The following is a 21,210-nucleotide window of genomic DNA, read 5'->3' as shown; positions in this document are numbered from 1 at the left end:
GATATCGGCACCCACACTTACGGTTCCGGGTCCGCGCATGCGCATGGCAGCGGTCTTCAGCGGCTGTACCGAGCGCCATGGTGGACTGGACCGTGGACCAGCACTAAGAAACTAGGTCCCCCCGATCCCGTTTCATCCGACCCGCCCAATCGCTGCCCTGGCCACCCATAAGGCTCCCCCCCCGGTGATGGACCACCCCCGCCCCCCAACAGGGCGGCCGTGGACTGAGTCCGCAGCCGCCGCATGTGAGTCACAACCAGCCAGATGTGGTTAGAACCATGCTGTCGAGAACTTGGTCGGTCGGGATCGGAGTATCACTGGGAGGGCCTCTGGCAATGGCCCCCCGCAGCCGCGCGGCGTGATTCGCGTGCGAGCAATTCTCCGGGGACTGGAGAATCATGGGAGCGGTGCCGGGCCCGATTCGGGCGTAAAAGTCGATTGTCTGCCCCAGCGTCAGACGCGATTTCGGCGCGGGGCTGCAGAGAATTCAGCCCCCGTTCTTTCTATTTGAAGGCAGCAAGATGAATCCTTAATCTTTTTCACACACTTTTTGCAGAGTATGTTATCACACAAGAAGTGATTATCTATGTAAGATTCAATGAGCAAATTTACTTTAGTATGCTCATTGTATGGAATCCCCTTGAAATATTTGACAAATAGAATCCCAAATCTACAGGTTCCACAAGAGCCAGCGTTTCCACAGCTACAGCACCTTTAACAACCATTTTTATTTTCTTAGCTTCCCAGGATAAAGGACATTTCCCATTTTCACCCAAAAATCTGAAACCAGCCACACTAGAATATCAGCAAAATTAGTGTGTCAAAAATTATTAAATTCATATTCTTTGGATCACCCAACGATAGAAGCTAAAAAAATGGAAAGATGCATGCTTGAATGTTTTATGTGTCCTTAAACCATCCTTGACTTGAGGGCGTTTCATCATAATATCTAATTCTAATATATCAAAACTAGTATTCGGTCTTGTCTGAATGCATAACCAACTCAACTGAGCAATCAAACTTTGCAACTGCTTTGTCTCCTCTTTTGGTGTAACATCATCTTTCTGTGATGACCTAACATGATTAACCAGGCTGGGAGTAACACTCTCTAAATAGGATTTCTGATTTAAAGTTGTTCCAGACCTATTCTGTTTAATATCTAAACTGCCTGTATTGAAAAGCCCCTGATGCCTGACACTCAATCTTAATTTCCACTTTAATCTTATTAATAACACATTTTTCATGAACTATATGGCCAAAAGGATTTTCAGGATTACCTTTTCTGTCATTGGAGAGTTCGCTCTAACATCTGCTTTTCAAAACCCCAAGCAACCATCTGTAAGCACCTATTCAGTACAAATCCATCTATGTAATAAGGCTGGCTGGACCCTATCTGATATTACAACTACTATTACTAATAATAATCTTTATTATTGTCATAAGTAGGCTTACATTAACACTGCTATGAAGTTACTGTGAAAAATAAACTTCAAATTCTTTCCAACTATCTAATTTATTTTGATTTGACTCTCTTATTAATGTATTCTCTATTGTTAGCAGCCATCATCAAGGGAAACCGGTTTAAACAAAAAGCGAATCACAAATGAGACTTAAAATAGCAAGCCAAAATATGATTAAAGGGGTCAATATGGCACTCCAGCACCTGTGGCACCCAATAGGCACTTGCTCCCTCTCCAGAGATACCTGGCCGTGAATGTAACTGCGGTACACGGGCAGACGGTTGGGCAGTATATCCCCTCGATGGCCCGCTGCCTGGACCTGTTGATGACAAGTTTGGCCAGACCCAGGAGCAGGTACAGGTACACAAAGAGGTCCTCCTCCTTACACTCCCTTCTCTGCACCAGGGGCTTAGGCTTCTAAAGATGTAACTATTGGGCGCCAATGAGTGTTGCAATAATGATTAAAGTGGCAGAATTGACTCTCCAAGGGTCAAGGAGCTAATTAGGCACTGGCCTCTCCTTTTGCAAGGCGAGGCACACCTTATGCATGTGAAGACTGCAATTTCCAGTCAGCTTCATACTTAGATGACACTCTCATTCCCAGCTCTCATGGGCTGCGAATTAAATGAGCCTTTCAGCTTGAACATCCAGTCACCCATGGTGACAACCTGACAGCTTGGCCTCCATAACCAGTGGCCTTGAAATTCCAGACGGCTCATGTGCTCAGACTTCATGATTCAACCTGAATATGGAAGTTCATTCTGACTACACTCGTCCTTGCCCCTGGGCGAGGGTCCTTCAGTCCTCCTGAGGCTGGGAACCATCCCTTTTCAGAGACCCCACTCTTCCCGCCCAGCCAGGCATTTTGAGCAACCACACACATGAATCTCACAATAATCACCAGTGCTGACCCTGTGAATTCACCTGCTCACGCCCACTTTCCAGCTGCTTTCTAGATTCAGCTGTGATATCAGCACAAGCCCAGCAAGGAGGACACAGCAAACCAGCTGCTGCACCCCTTTAAACCTAGAGGCTCAAAGCCATGAAAGGTCACTAAGGCCTGATAGCAACCCTATCTCTGAGATGCCGAAACTGAAGCCAGCCCTCTGCCCCGAGTTGCACTTATCTGGGTCCCTCCGCGCCATCTCCGGTGCTCCCTTTGCAATTGGCACTGTTGGAGAATTCTAGCGACCCGAGTGCTCACCTTTGATATCCCCTTCGGAGGTGAGGTTGCCAGGTTCTCGTTTGTATACAGCTGGCCTGACATCATGCTGCTACCTGATTAGTATTCAATGATGGAGGGAAAGTCCTGGTAGGAGGGCTCATTACCTGTTTACTCATTCAAATGAGTTTCTCAAACATCTGTGGCAGAAACCTCGTTTTGTCACCGGCAAGGCGTTTGGAAAATCGGGAAACGTGACCTCGCCGGTGAGAATCACGTTTCCCGATTCTCACTGTACTTTGTGCCCACGCCCTTGTTGATGACTAACGCATACTGAAAATTGCCCTCTACATCAGTATTGTCAAAGTATCTTACTCCAGCTTCTTGCATGCAATCACCAATCTTTTTAGTGACCCTTTTTAGGCCAAACCTAAAACAATAGAACTTTCATATCTTGCATTGATTCTCAGTACTGAGTGAATCTAGGTAACATTTTAACCAATATGTTCCACACACTGTTGAGGGGCAACACTTTCTAACACAGCAGAGTTGAATAAGTCAGCGATGAGCATACTCATCACTGGACTGAAAGCTCCATGTGACTATTGCAATTCCTTGAAATTGAACATCAGCATCTTCTTCAGCCTCAAAATTCTGTTTTATGTGGCACTTCATAGACCCTGGGCAGGACTCTCTGTCCCGTTTCCTGGTGTGGCGCGCCCCCGCTGACAGCGGGGTCCTCTGTCCCGCAGCTGGCCAATGGGATTTCCCATTGTGGACACCCCCACGTCATCAGGAAATTCACGGGCGTGTGTGCTGTCGGCGAAACGGAGGATCCTGCTGATGGAGAATCTAGCCCCTGCTTTTCTACTGTGGATAGTTTATCGCAAAATGATATTCAGCGTCACACCTGAAGTATCTGTTAGAAGTTCCCCGGCCATTGCTGGGGTTCGTTTGCCTATTATTGCTGTTTCAATTTTGTCTTCTGCGGTGATATCCAGATCTACTAAAGATTATTTTACCCTCATAATTCCTGCCTGTTGACCAGCTGGGGTTTGAAACGGGTGCGGAGGCAGATGTTGAAGCCTTTGCCTCGTTGATCTCCCGAAGGCGGATCCTGTTGAGATGGAGAGCAATCTCTCCACCCTGTGCCCTGGCGTGGCGGGGGGACCTGCTGGAATTCTTGAGTCTTGAGAAGGTTAAGTTTGAACTGAGGGGAAGGATGGAGAGGTTCTACAATTCATGGGCATTATTCATTATGCACTTTCAAGAATTGGATTACCTTGAACATTTGGGGGGGGGGGGGTACTGTATGTGTTAATGGTGACTACAGGTGATTCCTGATTCCTTTTCATTATTTCGTTAACATGCGGGCAGTTGTTTGGGGGTAGGTGGGAGGATGGGATTGTTGTTGTTGATCGGGGATTTCATATTATATTCGTTACTGCTCATTGTTGATTGTTGGTGGGTGTAAATTTGGGAACAAATGTGAAAAAACGAGGAGAATAAAAATATTTTTAAAAATAATAATAATTCCTGCCTGTAACTTTTGGGCAATCTCAAAATATATCAATCATGGAGTCCTCCTGTTTTAGTGACATCTTGGGAAGTCAATTTGTTCCACCAAGGGAATGACTGCTTCTATAGGAATGTTTTTAAGGTAAAGCGCATCTGATCCAACCAAGAGTCTCTCTCTCTGGGAAATGAACGTCATTAGAACCGATTATATGTGATACCTCAGCACAATCCAGCTATTTAAATGCTCGCGCTCAACGCGGAGTCTCAAAATTGAACTTCTTCAATCTTTAATGCTGTCTGTTAAAATCCATGATCTATTCCTCCAGGTAACTACCATTTGTCTTTCAAAATCTGACCATGTCTCATAGGCTTTTGATAGATCATTTTGCTTGTAAATTTCATCCATGAACCCTAATGGGTGATTCAAACCTTCATCAGTGTCCAACTGACAGCATTCAGCTCGCAACATGCTTTGCTTCTGATTTTACTTTTGTTCGGAAGCGACAATGCATTACATCATTTCCTCCTAGGTAGGGACGGAACCCAGTGTTCATGCATCCACTTCATTCTTCCATTAGTCATATGGTTCAGACTGCGAAAACGTCAGAGGGTAATCATACCCTGACACTTTACATTTGCTTTCTGCCATTTTCCACAATGGCCACAAAGGTTGGAATATTATGTTTGAAAAATGAATTCCATGTTATTGCCTTGATGGTCAATTGGTAAAAGAAGAAGCCAGAACCAGTCTTTACTTGGAACAAATTTATACACAGAGTGAAACATTTCAGGTATCCCCCCTCATATGGCCCATACCATGGTGGAATTTTACACTGGCAGGATGTTATCGTCCTGCTGAAAGCAATGGACTTTTGAATGGCCCGCCGCATTTTATGGACCTATCTCTGCTATGACAGGGCCGTAAAATTCTGCTCCATGTCAATAAGTGTTTCTTCATATGTGCTTATGTAACCATTTAATCAAAGCTCTCCACCTCAACATACTTAACCTCAATTGATAAATTAATAGGGGTTCTGCCCCTCAACAATCATGGCGAGTCAGCTGCAGTTTATTTTAAAATTAAATTTCTTCATCTAGTCTCCACTGTGATGCACCCATTCTTTCTCTCTTGACAGCTTCCATCTTAAGCGGCTGGATTGCCATGCATCATCACTAGCCCTTCAGCCTCAGACACTAACCGCTATTCCTTAATAATAAAAATAATAATAATCGCTTATTGTCACAAGTAGGCTTCAATGAAGTTACTGTCAAAAGCCCCTAGTTGGATTGCAAGTTCACCCTCTGGTCAATAATTGGCAAATGATCGATTTTGGGTTACTGCTCCTGACACTGTGGAGTAAGGATCCATATATGAACCTGACATCGAACTCCCAGCCCAGAACAGAAAATCCTGCCCTTGGATATGAGGTATAATTGCGAAGAAACCAAATAGAACACAAAATTGAAAATAAGGGAGTGATGCATTCAAAAATAGATCAATACAGAAAAGGTTGGCGAGAGGCAAAAATAGTAGTTGGGAAACAGAAGGAAGGAGAGGCTTCCCAAAAAATGACAGAAGTGTGAAAAATCCTTGGAAACAAATAGGAACAATGAGAAAAGGCAGAAGAGAGAATTAGGAATGTGCACAAGAAGGGAGAGAAATTGGAGACGGTAACTGGAATGGTCATGGGTAAAGGTAAGAAAGACAATGTCTGAAAAACAAAACTATTGTTTTGTTCACATTGCAACTAACTGAAAATACTGTGCAGAAACTGCTTAGGATTATAAACATATGTTGATTGATATTCAAAAATTTCAGTAAATGGTAATATCCAATAACAACTTTTTGAAATATGAACATCAGTGGGTTCGAAGCATACAGAAATAAAAATTGCAAATGGAATTAATGAGGTTGAAAAACCACTGTTACACCCAATTCCAGCTGTCCAAATGAAATTATCTCATACTATTGTGAAGAGTACTTTCACTTGCTGTAAAACAGCTGTAAAAACAATACTAGAATCACATCACAAAGTATTTTCTAGCAAAGCCCTATTACCTACTGCTGCTATGATATTTGTTATTTATTTGAAAAGTTTCTGATAATCTGGGATTTAAAAAGAATCAATTTGGGTCTTGATGGCTACTCGAAAGGATCACCTTGAATCAGAACTATACATTCCAGTTGGATAAGTATCAATATATAGCACCGTAAAGTAGTGGTAATCTGGCTCATCTCCTGCTGACCTTGGTCATTCTGTTGCAACTGGGAATGAGATGATCAAGTGAGGAAGCAGTATGAGAATTCTTCAAAACGAAACCGCCTTTTGGTGGCTGACTTAGCAGCAGCATAGGCAAAGGCTTGAGAACTGATCACTCAATTATCCTTAGCTCTCAGAAATGGATCACCTGGCAAGCTCAGAAATATTAAAATAGGAGCTAGAATTCTGAGATGAAAAATCCTCCAATTAATCTGACATAGGGCATACAAAACTCTCATATACTCCCTGATAGTTGCAAAAGTTGTTTATTTTGTATGCAATTATGTTGGAGACATGGGAAAGCAGATGGTGAATTACTATTGGGACAGCACAGAAATTAGTTAATTTCCATGCTCAGACATGGGCTCAAGATTTATGCACGTCTGGACAGGCATTGTGAAGGAGGATTTTTGGATATAGAAGAATGACTTATTAGATGTATTGTAGAAATCAACTGCAGAATGACTTTAAATTTCTTTCAAGAGGTTTCCCACCTGACAACCAGACAGGTCAACAGCCAGATGCCCAGCTAAGCCTGACATTGCCGGGTGGAGGAAAAGCGTGTGGGGTTTGGAGGCTGGAATGGAATAGACATTGGTGGGGAGTTGGGGCATATGGCGAGCCTCTCAGTTTACTAGATCTGATCATCTACAAGACAAGCTCATTAGACCATGGGAGACACTTGTACTCGTCCTGATCTATATGCAATGTAATAAAGATAGTTATCTCATGAATCAGCCCTGCTCATTTCGTTTTACTTGCCATTGCCTCCATGTGTTAAAATGGTGCCACATAGCCATCTTAAGAAATTACAGTGGCAAAGCACATCCTGAAACTGCACACCTCCTGAAACTGGACGAGTCACTCACTTTTCTGAACTGCCTCTCCTAAAACTTGAAGTGAGCAAGTTTGAGAACTTTAGTTTTTAAACTTCCCATGCCCTTATCCTTGGGGCTCCCACAAGGCTGGGGAGGCTGTTGGGGGGTAGTCAGGGGGTGCCCTGTGGGGCGGTATTTGTCAAGTCGGGTCCGCGCACGGCCGGTGCCATGTTGTATGGCACGACCACTGCAGGTTGTCGCCGGGCGCATGTGCAACCACGGACCTGGCCATTCTCTGGCTGTTTACGGCACGGGAGCCAGGAGATGGCACTTAGCTGCAGAAACGGAGAATCCAACTCCATATTTAGCACTCTAAATTTCAGATTGGAGGTGATTGTATACTGATATCACACAGCTCTTCCATTGGAAAATCTTTTTATACTTTGTATAATATGAAGAGTTTGGTAAGTTATTCATTGGAAGCATACTATACAATTTTAACAGTTTATTTTTAGCTAATAGTTCAGTTTAAGGGAGCCCTAGCTTCAGAATTCAGGATACTGAATGGCATTGGGTGGAATTTACCAGCTGTTCACACCAGCAGGATATTCCTCTCCTACCGGCGGCGCACCCCCGCTTTGGGGTTCCCGGTACCAAGGGGTCCATTCAACAGGAAATCCTATCGACAATGGCAGGACCAGGAGATCCCGCTGGCAGGCTGCCTCCGCCGCCGAAAAACCTGCGTGGGTTGTGCAGAAACTCCTGCCCATTAGGGCGACACTGTAGCACAGTGGTTATCACAGTTGCTTCACAGCTCCAGGGTCCCAGGTTTGATACCCGACTTGGGTCACTGTCTGTGCGGAGTTCTCCCCGTGTCTGCGTGGGCTTCCTGCGGGTGCTCCGGTTTCCTCTCACAGTCCAAAGACCTGAGGGTTAGGTGGACTGACCATGCTAAATTGCCCTTAGTGTCCAAAAAGAAAGGTTAGGTGGGGCTACTGGGATAGAGTGGAAGTGTGGGCTTGAGTAGGGTACACTTTCCAAGGGCCAGTGCAGACTCGATGGGCCAAATGGCCTCCTTCCGCACTGTAAATTCTATGAAATCTATTTCAGTATGTCCCTTTGCAGGTATAGGATGCGTTGATTTTATTTCATGTTTTTAAGCTTATATAGAGTACAGATGTGAAGTCAACAGAGATAAAAATCAGAAGAGATATAATATGGGCTGCTGATTTATCACCCATTTTACACTATTGCACAAAATCAAAACTACTTGTCTGGACTTGGTGAATCTGATTGCCTGCATTAGCAAAGCTCCAAAATTTGGACATCCCCAATATAGGAAGTCCATGTGAAATAGAAAAGAAAATTTTGAGACGTTGGCGGAAATTTTAAAATATATATTTATCTATTCAATTCAGCTTCTTCCAACTACTCCCCTTATCCAGGAAACATATGACTTACTTTCCAGTGATCTAGTCATTTGTGGCTTGAATTTGGTTATTTTTGATTTCTTTAAACAACCGTACGTGCTTCCAGAATGGAAAGCTCAAACATGTGTAACTTGGTGGTGAATTCCCAATCCCTGGTAAGACGGGAGTAAAAACAACAAACTGAAAGCAGCTTAAAAAATGCAGATACAGTAACCGTGTCATAAAAATTTACTCACTAAACTGACCAAGTTGTGCTTTGTTCCACCTTCACCCCCCCCAAAAAAACTTGAGCCTGTCTTTGACACCATTCATACTCAAGGGCAGAAAATATACAATATTATAATCCTCCTGAAAGCCAAGTGCTGCAATAAGAAAATATTCAATTTAGAAGAGCTATTATAACAAAAAGTCACTGAACAATTGCCATTTAGCACATTCACATTTCAAACTTAATTTAAGCCAAATGTTAAGAGGCTCTGATTAAGTTAATTAGATACGCATGCACCAGGAAAGGGAACAGTATGGCTGTCTCAGCTGGTTCCAGCTGTCTGGAAAAAGAACCCTGAACTGCTTGCAAACAGGATGCAAAAAAGCCAGAAAGTGATTCATCAACCTATTTCAATAATAATAATGGCAGAAGGCTGTGGGAAAGCCTTGCAAAGCTATCTGGAAATTATTTATTTTTCTGTTTTAATATCTGCATACCTAAAAGCAACATTGTGGAAAAATGCCTATATTTCTAAAAAGAAAATATCCTGGGAAAGCAATGCTATGGAGTGATAAGACATGTGATTTGCCACAGCAAATTTTGGATCTGAAGTTTGCCATTGGGGAACGTGATGGGTGAAAGAGAGAGATGGATAAATGAAAATAATTCCTCCTGGGAGTACGGATTTGCACATCCTTCCATCAGTGATCCTAGTCATTTCTATGAAAGCCTAACTTTGCTAAGTATTACTAAGATACCTGACAAATTTCACTCAAGGGACATTCACAGGTGAATTATTCGAGACTACTTGTGCACCTTCCAGATAATATAGGCAAAAAACAATGCCTAAATATAACATGTGCGCTGACTTTATTGAGCTGCACCTTGCCACTACTTCTCTCAAACCTGCACATCTCTAATTTGTCATGCTGCTTGTTAAATATCGAGTCCTGAATTTCTTCCAACTAAATACTGAGACGATCAAAGCCATTTTGTCTTTGGCCCTTGCAATAAATTCTATTCCTTGGACACTGGGCATGATTTAACGGAAATGATGTAAGTGCGGCCTTGATGGGGCATTCCGGAAAAATCAGCAAATGCCGTTATATAGCGGTGTCGTTCTTGGTGCTGTGGGCACCGAGAAACACCCTGCTAAATGTGCCTGAAACATGACTCTGGGCACGATTCTCTGGCCTCCTTGCGCTCGAGCGACACCATGCTGTCGGCCTCTCATGATTTAGCAGTGTCCCCAACAAGCGGCCACGCTGGCGCCGATTAGTACTCTTTTTGAAAAGCGCAAACTGGGCACGTGGGCTGCTGTGGGGAGCCAAGGAGGTGAGCAGCTATCTTTGCTCACAGGCAGTGAGTCCAGGGGCACTGGGCATGTCGCCTCAGTGCTCGGGGGAAGGATGGTGCAGTCTGAGTTGTTCTGGGCCACCATGGGTGCTGGGGTTATCAGAGTTGGGGAGGGGCTCTGCATGGGGGGGGGGGGGGTTCCAGACGTGCGCTGGGGCACCATGCCAACCACTGGACCATGTGTTCCCCTACCAGGGGCAACCCCTTCCTGACCACCCATCATTCCGACTGACCGTGAAGGCCTCTGGCCTTGTGAATGAAGGCAATTGCTAAAGGGAATTAGCAATCATTGTTCAGTGAGCACTTCACGCATCCCAAGTGGATCCATGGGTGGACGGGCCATGTAGCATGTGGGACTCATTGCATCCCAATCACACTTTGATGCATGGACACTGTGCTTGAACACTGTGGGATCAGCACCACAGATCCAGCGGCCAACCTTCAATTACTCAAGGGATGGGCCCCAGCCCCTGGCACATGTCTACGGCCGGGTGTGCATGGGCAGGGGATTGGTGTTTGCTCGCATCGTGGGACAGAGCCAGCGGCATCATACTGGTTGTGGTGAGGATGTTTTATTGTTCCGTGTACAAGGGTACACCACTGTCCCACTCTCCCGATGGTTGCTGCCCCATTTTGGCCATCCTTCCTCCCTCGTCCCCCTTAACACCCCACAATGCCCCTTCCCCCCCCCCCCCCCACCCAATGAGCACTCCACTCCTTACCCACCACATTCCCCCCCAGTGTCCTCAGTGCTCCTCGATGAGCTTGGCCATCCTAGCTCCACCGCTACGTCTAAGTGCATCCCCAGGATGAACATCAGAGGTGGAGGAAGCCAGCTGCCTACTTCGTCCGGTGGCTTTCGATGCCCCTAGTGGGTATCCTCTGGGGGCTCCACATTCACAGCTGTGCTGCCCTGTTCCAGGTGCTGGCTGCGAGACGCAGCATCCTCAGAGGGGTGGAACCTGGGGGAGCTGGTGTCTACCTTTGCCACTTCATAGGATAGGTCCGGGTTGCCACCCAGCGCCTGCTCCTCCCGGTCGATGCCCTCCATAGGGCCCTGGTGTTCACCTTGGGATGGCGGGACAGCTGGGATTGAGCCCCGGCTGCCCCTGCATTATCTGGCTCTGCCAGCCCTAGTGGCTCCCCAATGTCTACGCCATGGTGTCGACGCCCTCAGCAATGCTCCTCAGTGATTGGGCCATGCTCTGAAGTGACTCGGCAATGCCCACCTGCGACTGGGAAAAGCTCCGCAGCACCTCGGAAATTTCCATTCTTATACGTGGAGCAATAAAACACCCTCACCACAACCAGTATGATGCCTCTGTCTCTGTCTCTGTTCCACGATGCGAGCCAACCACCAATCCCCTGCCATTGCACACCCGGCCGTGGACATGTCCAGCGGCACCTTATCAAGGCCAGCCTGGTACTGGGACACGTCCCCCATCGAGTCGGGCTGTCTACCAAAACCCTCAGCAATGACCGTCACAGACTGCGCTACGCCTTGGACACCTTCATTCATGCTGCCGACTTCATGCACCAGGTTCTCCACTGCAATCGCCACCTTAGCAGTGTTGGCCTCGGTGGGTGCCAGGCATTAACAACAACATTTCCTGCGCCCGTAGCCTCTGGGACTCCTCCAATCAGCTATGGACTTGCTGGAGTGTCGCTGACATCTCCATTTGGATGTCCCACATCCCAAAGTCTCCATCAGCTCCGGGTAAACCTGTCCCAGAGCCTCAGCATCTGGCTGGGACCCAGCTGGGCCCGGTGGATCTTCACCTCTACGTTGGTGACCACTCTGTCCTTGGCCAATCCCGTAACCTTCAGGGTCCGAATCTCGAAGGTCGTGAGGATTCTTATATCCGGCAGCCCTCCGCCAGTCAGGGCCCTCTTCTAACGATTGTGGGAGAACTTCTCCTGCGGAGGTGCAGAGAGGGCATCGTTAGCCACACATTCGGCTCACATTGATGGTTGTGGTAGGGGGATGGGGGGTTGGGGTGATGGGAGGGTTGGGGTGAATAGTGGTGGGAAGGGGGTGAAGGGTGGGTTGGGTGTCAAATGGAGGGTTGGGAGAGAAGAGTGGGTTCTGGGGGCAAAGAGAGGGTTGGGGAGGGGGACGCTGGTCACGTTAGGGGTGGGGAGTGTCAACTTACCTGTGCTGCCTGGTGTCGGTCGGTGACCTTTTTGCTGCACTGGAGGCCAGTCCTCCTGGTTACGGTTCCCGAGCTGATGACCGCAACTTCAACTGCAAAATCATGTGGGCGGCACGGTAGCACAGTAGTTAGCACTGCTGCTTCACAGCGCCAGGTTCGATTCTTGGCTTGGGTCACTGTCTGTGAATAATATGCATGTTCCCCCATGTCTGCATGTGTTTTCTCCGGGTACTCCGGTTTTCTCCCACAAGTCCCGAAAGACATGCGGTTAGGTGAATTGGACATTCTCAATTCTCCCTCTGTGTAACCAAACAGGCGCCAGAATGTGGCAACTAGGGGTGTTTCACAGTAACTTCATTGCAGTGTTAATGTAAGCCTACTTGTGACAATAAAGATTATTATTATCCCAGGCGGCACTTGCTGCCATGTGGCTCCCCCTTTGTGACCCCTGGGGGAATATGAAATCCTTCCTGGCCTCCACCGGATCGAGGGGCCTCCCCAGGTCCACGTCTCCAAACCTTGGGGCCGGTCGTCTCGCCGCCCTGGCTGCGTGTTTAGTGGGGTTGGTTGTGCAAGTGCTGTTTAAGTGCTGCTCAACCTTGTTAGCAGGGGGCTGGCAACTGCGGTCCTGGGGAATCTGCTGGCAAGCCTTCATTTGCGGTGTGAAGCTCTGGGGCCTCGTTAAGTGGACCAATTAACATTGAATAGCGTTGCCGGCCTCACTAATCTGATTGCTGGGAATCAAGCAGCAGTTCCCACTGACTACCACACTTAGAGATCTTTCCGCACTGCTGCCTCACGGCACCGAGGTCCCAGGTTCGATTACGGCTCTGGGTCATTGTCCGTGTGGAGTTTGCACATTCTCCCCGTGTTTGCGTGGGTTTCGCCCCCACAACGCAAAGATGTGCAGGGTAGGCGGATTGGCCACACTAAATTGCCCCTTTATTGAAAAAAAATAATTGGGTAGACTAAATATATTAAAAAAAGAAAAAAAAAGAAATCTTTCTGGAGAATCATACCCACTGATATTGTCACATTAATCGCACCCACTGTCTCCAGCCCTCTTACTGGTCAGTGTCTGAAGGTGAACATGGCCATTCCCAACCTTAGTATCTGATTTGGCAGATGAGGGCGGAATTCTCCACTCCCGTGCGGCATCGGGAAGGCCGTCGTGAACTCGGCCGAGTTTCACGACGGCCTCGGAGGCAGTCCTCGCACCCTATTCACCCCCCCCAGGGGCTAGGTGCGGCGCTCCGTAAATCTCGCCCGCCGGGCCTTGATGCTTGCGTCAATGTAGCGCGCCGAGAATGACGGGACAGCGGCGCCTAAGTGACGTCAGCCGCGCAGGTTGGCCGGCTCCAACCTGCGCATGCGCGGCTGACGTCACGACGGCTGCCGGCTCCAACCCACGCATGCATGGTTGGCGTCTTCCCCTCCGCTGCCCCGCAAGACATGGCGGATTGATCTTGCGGGGCGGCGGAGGGGAAAGACTGCGTCTCTTTAGCTAAAATGATAGCCACCACAAAATAACATTCCAAAATAAATTTATAAGTGGAATCATGCCACATTGCATACAAATATAAACTTATCACCCTGTATTTAAAGTAAAGAGGCTTGCATCCTGGATAGCTTAAGAAAATTAATACTGAAGGAGGGACAGGTAAGTACTCACTATAAATAATAGTGAAGAAAATAACTAAACAGCGACGAATCTCAGCATCTTGAAGAAATATTATGCAAATGGCTTTCAATGTAAGAAGGTGTGAAGTCATCCATTTTGGGTCCAGAGAGTATTCTGTACTTTATCAGTGGTGAACAGGTGGAAACAGTGGAGATCCAAGAGGCCTTGATGTCATAAACAGGTACAGAAAATAATCACAAAGATATGCTAATTTTTCTGTCTGCCACAGCTATGAAATACCATGGTTAGACTACACTGGGCCACCATGAGCAGATCTGAGCACTATATCTTAGGAAGGAGAAGTTGGCCTGGGAAGGAGTGCACGCAGATTTATAAGAATGTTAACTGGACTTCAAGGGTTAAATGACAAGGAGAGATTACATGAATCATTATATTTCCTGGGATCTAGAGAGTTCAGGAATGATTTGATAGAAGTTTTCAAGATATTGGTGGGATCGCAAGGTTGCACTGGCATGACGGGCTGGAAAATTCTGCCCAAAGTGTTAAAAGTTTGGAATTCTCTTCTGCAAGACAACTGATGCTAGCTTAATTGTTAAATTTTAATTGGAGATTGATAGATTTTTGTTAACCAGAGGCATCAAAGGATATGGGGCAAAGACCAATTATGTGGAGGTAACTCACAGATCAGCCATGATCTCATTGAATTGCAGAACAGGCTCAAGGGACTAAATGCCTTAAATGCGAAGGTCATAATATGTGCTGGTGTTGTGAATTCAATTAATGTAGTCTTTGCCTTTGCCTACCAACACAGCACTCTCCCCTGCATGCAGCATAGGTGGCGGGGAAAGTTGCTGAATCTCAGGGCAAGGGGCTGCAGATGGTCTTGGAGCAAAATCTTCACTAACTGGACAACGATAAGATCCAGTTTCAGACTGTACCATTATAGCAATAGCGGCAGCAGAATGGGCTAGCTGGTTGACAGGCAACACTGATGGAGTAGCTGGGGTGGGAGCACTAACGTTGCCTTCCTGAGGGGGTTCCTTGGGGTGGTGTCCCAGAAATATGATGGAGAATAAATTGCTGGACTGCTGTGATATTCTACAAGCCCATTTGAAAACTGCTATCTGCAATCAATAATAATAATAATCTTTAATAGTGTCACAAATAACTTACATTAACACTGCAATGAAGTTACTGTGAAAATCCCACAGTCGCCACACTGACAGCCTGTTCGGGTATACAGAGGGAGAATTCATAATGTTCAATTCACGTAACAAGAGCCTTTTTCAGGACTTGTCGGAGGAAACAGGAGCACCTGGAGAAAACCCACGCAGACACGGGGAAAACATGCAGACTCCGCACAAACAGTGGCCCAAGCCGAGAATCGAACCTGGGTCCCTGGCGCTGTGAAGCAACAGTGCTAACTACTGTGCCACCCATCAGATGAGTCTGAGCCTTCATGGTACAAGTACAAGTTTGCACTGCACTAAATTTCTTGTGGAAGTTCCAATGAAATCTGAGACAGCAGCCAAGGGAGGTTGTGTCATGGATGGACATACAAGTGTGCTCAAGGAGTTGGCTGGACAGTTGGGTTCCAAGCTCTGTTCAAATGTGTTAAACTGGTGGCAGACCCCCTCAAGCTGCTTGATGTTTTAAAAAAAAATTTTTTTTTTTGTTAAATTTAGATTACCCAATTATTTTTTCCAATTAAGGGGCAATTTAGCGTGGCCAATCCACCTACTCTGCACATTTTTGGGTTGTGGGGGCGAAACCCACGCAGACACGGGGAGAATGTGCAAACTCCACACGGACAGTGACCCAGAGCCGGGATCGAACCTGGGACCTCAGCGCCGTGAGGCGGTTGTACTAACCACTAGGCCACCGTGCTGCCCAAGCTGCTTGATGTTGTATGTAGGCTTTACGATAGGCTTCCCAATGCACCAAGCATTGTGCACCTATCATCCTTTTACACCATACCGCCATCAAAGTCTTCATCCGAGTCCTCTCCAGCAGAATTAGTGTAAGACTTTACCTTTTGGCAAGCTTGCACTTGTGATATCCTTGCCCCAATCCTGGCTGCAGGTAGCCTGTGTCTGGTCTGTCACCACATGCAGATCACATTAAATTCTATGTTCTAAATTTGTCAGTGTCCGAATTGTGAAATCGAATGATTGTATGTCATCATCACCATCTCTTCCCGCTTCTCCATTACCTGTGCAGGCTGCATTATTGGAATGCAGTAAGGCAGAAGGCCATGCCTGTGCTGAGGGAAGAAGGGGAAATCAAGAGATGCATGCTTACACCATCTATAGTTTGTAAATCAGAAGAAATGTGAGATGAGTTTGAAGTGGATTACTCGAAGGGGCATTAGAAATGAGGATACCATCACCATTGATTCAGCTCTGCTGCTGGTCAGATTCTCAGCAGCATGATAGCACAGTGGTTAGCAGTGGTTTCACAGCTCCAGGGTTCCAGGTTAGATTCCCGGCTTGGGTCACTGTCTGTGCAGAGTCTGCACGTTCTCCCCGTGTCTGCGTGGATTTCCTCCGGGTGCTCCGGTTTCCTCCACTAGTCCCGAAAGACGCACTGTTAGGTAATTTGGACATTGTGAATTCACCCTCCGTGTACCCGAACAGGCTCTGGAATGTGGTGATGAGGGGCTTTTTACAGTAACTTCATTGCAATGTAAGCCTACTTGTGACAATAAAGATAAAGATTATTATCCAGTAGTGGCCAGCGCTGTCTCCCCGACTGGAATTAGGGCACAAATATACCCCTCTGATTAGCTCCTGTTGCCTATGGATGCGCAACATTTTGTCCTGTAAGAAAGAGGGATGAATGTCAGTGAGTGTTATGCAATGTTTGGCTGATGTGGCTCTCACAATTTGCTAGCCAGCAGGCTGAACAAGCTTTGTGATGGGAGTCTGAAGCTTGTAGCAGTGTTAAATGCATAAGACTGCGATCAGTCTTGACTGATGAAGAACGTTGGTCAGTGACTGACAGAATTCAGATAATTTACAGTGCAGAAGGAAGCCATTCAGTCCATCAAGTCTTTCCCAGAGCTTGAAAGAGCACCCTACTTAAGCCCCACGCCTCCACCCTATCCGCTTCATCCCCATAACCCAGGAACACCACCTAACCTTTTTGGACACTAAGGACAATTTAGAATGGCCAATCCACCCAACCTGCGCATCATTGGACTGTGCGAGGAAACCGGAGCACCCGGAGGAGACCCACGCACACACTGGGAGAACGTGCAGACTCCACACTGACAGTGACCCAAGCCAGGAATCGAACCTGGGACCCTGGAGCTGTGAAGAGACTGTGCTAACCACTACGCTACTGTGCTGCCCTACAATTGTCAGTAGGTGAGTGATATGTGAAATAAGGATTGGGAGGTTAGTGATGCAGTTGGTAGGATATTGCATTTGAAAGCGCATTCAGTGACCTAGACTACTCATGTGAGGCCTTTGAACTTCTTCTGACACAACATCAGTGTCCATAGGGTTTGAGTAAATGTTGTTCCCACCGCTCTTCTTATGTTTGGAGAGTCTCTGGGACATCTTTGGATACAGCTTCAAATTCCTAGGTCTGCACATCACCAAAAACCTGTCCTGGTCCACGTACTTCGACGCTACGACCAAGAAAGCACAACGGCGCCTATACTTCCTCAGGAAACTAAGGAAATTCAGCATGTCCACATTGACTCTTACCAATTTTTACAGATGCATCAAAGAAAACATCATATCTGGCTGCATCACAGCCTGGTATGGCAACTGCTCGGCCCAACACCATAAGAAACTACAGAGTCCATCACGTGAATCCGCCTCCCATCCATCGACGCTGTCTACGCCTCCCGCTGCCTTGGGAAAGCAGGCAGCAGAATCAAAGACCCCTCCCACCCGGGTTATTCTCTCTTCCAACCCGTTCCATCGAGCAGGAGATACAAAAGTCTGAGAACACGCACTGCTAACAGATTCAAAAACAGCTTCTTCCCCGCTGTTACCAGACTCCTGAATGACCATTTTACGGACTGAACTGATCTCTCCACACATCTTGCCTACTGCGTAGCACTACACCCAATGTATATGTCTATGTATTTCCATTGTGCATTTATCGTATGTCCTAGGTTTTTTATGGATGGAACAATCTGCCTGGACTGTATGCAGAACAATACTTTTCACTGTACCTTGGTACACGTTACAATAAATCTAAATCTAATCTACAGGTCATCTCCTCTATCTGGGCCAGTGTGCTAATGTGTCAATATATCAGCAGGTTCATACTTTGGCAATTATATTGTTATGCTAATTGTTTTATTTATTTATTTATTTTAATTTTTCCAATTAAGGGGCAATTTAGCATGGCCAATCCACCTACCCTGCACATCTTTAGATTGTGGGGTGAGACCCACGAAGAAACGGGGAGAATGTGCAAACTCCACACGGACAGTGACGCGCCTGGGGCCGGATGAACCCGGGTCCTCGGCGCCAAGAGGCAACAGTGCTAACCATTGAGCCACCATGCCGCTCTTTGTTAATCGCTTTATTAAAGATCGGTGATAGTTATTAGTTCAACCTGCAAAGAGTATAAATGGGCACAGTTAGAACAGCTGTAGTGGGGAGACCATAAAGAGTTTGTGCCTCTGCTGAACTGCATGCAGAATAAACTTGCTGAAGGTAAAAGGCAAGCTGCAGTATTATTTCTCCCTCATATACTAACTTTTGAAATTAATACAGAGAGAACATGCTCTCTCCCACATTACGTCATTCTTCACTGCTTCCCAGGCCAGGCTCACTTTGTGTACAGCTGTCGGCACCTGATAAAGCCGTAATGTGCTGCAGACTAACTCATGCTCAAAGCTGTAGTTCAGCCTCCATTTAATTCAATAGGTGCAGGTTAACTGTATATTGCGATCCCTGAGCCTATTTTTGGAACCTATCCAATTTAGGTCACCATACCTTTGCCACGAATTTTAGTCGGTGGATGTTATCGGAGACCAAAAGCACTTGTTTGCAATTTTGGCATTCCATTTGTCCCAAGACTCGAGTTCCAACCCCAGATCCACTCTTGGCACCTTCATAATATTATCTATTTACGCACTACACAAATCCAACTACTGAGTAAATAAATTCATACTGTAGTTACTCTTCAACCTTCTTTATTCCAACATTTTCTTGGCCAACTTCAGTGTCAATGGTCAGTGCATCCAAACCCTGCTGCCCATATCCTATTGATTACCAAGTTCATCTTCCCCATTAGCCACCTTCACTTACACAGACTTTTCTACTTTCCCCAAACCCCAACAACCCCGCTACCATAATCTCTATTCAACTGCATCCAGCATTACTCTCCTCAACCTGTCATTGGAGAATATACATTCAGCCACCTGGGCCTCATACTCTGGAATTTCCTCCATACATCCCTTTGATATTCCAAATCCTTCAAGATCCACCTTAAGATCTACTTCTCAGATTGCTCTCATTTGGTCACCACTTCCTAATCTTTCTTTGTTTGGCAATTTGATGTCAAATTTCCCTTGCACTCTGTGCTTTTCTACACTAATGCACTATGTAAAAGCAAGTTATTGTTTTAAAAATGGTTGGATGTGCAAGAAAGTGAATTAACATCATACCTGAAGAATCCATATATTCATCAGTGGTCGCTGTGAATCTTTGGTTGAGAATAGAATTAAAATCTTCCAGAAAGTCAACTGAGTGCAATGGGGACTTGATAGCAACACCATCTAATAATAAGAAAATTTAAAAAAAATAATTTAACCAACGGACAGTGGCCGAAAATAGTTAGCACCCAAAGCCATGTGCAATTCCAACAGTGTGCAGCAATGGTGTGCTAGAATGCAGAGGTCTATGAACCTCCTAAATTTGTACTTGAGCTTCATCATCACAATTTTGGTGGGGCTTTGGGCACCAGATGCTCTAACACAATTGACCTTTCAGAGCTTAACCAATTTTGACAAGTGGCAAAGTAAATTCAGAGGGATGGAGTGAGAGGTGAGGAGGCAGCAATCTGCAGTTGTTGCCTTGCATCAGGAGGATCACCCCACTAAAAAGCACATTTTAGAACAGCTAATGAAGCAAATGAAGTCCTGGCTATATTGACTGGCGCTTGCAAATTTAGGTATCCAAGTTGGAAACAGACATAGGAACCTGAACATTGAGAAAAGGCCTGTGCTCATTTGAGGTGCCTGCCAGAGCTGCCCACAATAAAGGGCCCTGACCAACTTAGCATTAGCTAAGCCATGCACATTGCCCGACTAAAGTAGCTATTGGTGCACCCTTTTCATGCTGAAATCAGGCACCACAATGTTGAATTTAAACCCTACTTATTCCTGAGGAACATAACAGCTTACATCTTGAATAAGTTAAATTTGGAAAAAATCTTTCCAAAATAAATTTCTGGGAACATTCCCAATATCACACAAGAATAACAATATTCAGAGAATTCTGAAACTGACTATAACCAGAAAAAATTGTGAAACAGATGTCATCACGACACAATTTATTTTGAACCTGCTTCACTCGCATATTAAGTGGTTTATGATTCTGTGGGACTGCACTAAAGTTTATTCTAAAATTGGGAAGCAATATAGATAATACTACAAGTCCAGAAGTGCAATAATTCTGAACTTTGATGTTGCTTGGCCACATATTATTTCATTGATATCCTTGTTGCATTATTACGGAATATCTTTACAATATTTCTTCCCTCCATTTTCAAATGTAGCATAAAATTTATATAAACTGTTAAATATAGTTAATCAATTTAAGAGATATGTAGTATACTACCAAAGGATGAATCAATTCAGCAATTAGGGTCCATCTTCAAATTTGAAAATGATCCTGTCACGTCTTCTAACAAGGTATTAACCAGGTCTGTGGTAATGCACTGCTCATCAAAGCTGGCTAGTTCTTAGTAATTCTTGACAAGTATATTTACCATTCTGAAAGGGGGATCATCATGCAAAACCCATAAACTTACCAGCAGCTTTTTAAGTAAGCGTACATAACTTTAATTACCTTTAATTTCAACATAATGAGGCATAAAACTAGTACAGCAAAGTTCTTTTTGGGCTACAATTGCTTAGTAGTTGCTGGATTAATAACCCAGAGGCCTGAACTAATAATTCACAGACTAATCTCACCAAGATAGTTTGAAAATTTCATTATAATTTGAAAAAT

At 45.6% G+C, this 21,210-nt stretch overlaps 1 protein-coding gene across 3 annotated transcripts in view; it reads right to left on the bottom strand.

Annotated features, from left to right (window-relative positions):
* The window catches only part of acox3 (acyl-CoA oxidase 3, pristanoyl), a 213,150-nt gene that overhangs the window by 50,829 nt on the left and 141,111 nt on the right, over positions 1–21,210 (bottom strand). For all 3 annotated transcript variants that reach the window (XM_038792145.1, XM_038792147.1, XM_038792146.1), the window contains one exon: positions 19,644–19,754. In XM_038792145.1, the coding sequence (XP_038648073.1) occupies positions 19,644–19,754 (111 nt within the window). The remainder of the gene's footprint in view (positions 1–19,643; positions 19,755–21,210) is intronic.

This window comes from Scyliorhinus canicula, chromosome 3, assembly GCF_902713615.1.
Source record: "Scyliorhinus canicula chromosome 3, sScyCan1.1, whole genome shotgun sequence".
Classification (NCBI taxonomy): Eukaryota; Metazoa; Chordata; class Chondrichthyes; order Carcharhiniformes; family Scyliorhinidae; genus Scyliorhinus; species Scyliorhinus canicula.
Note: the sequence above shows the minus strand (reverse complement) of the source record. Positions and strands in the feature narration are given on the sequence as shown.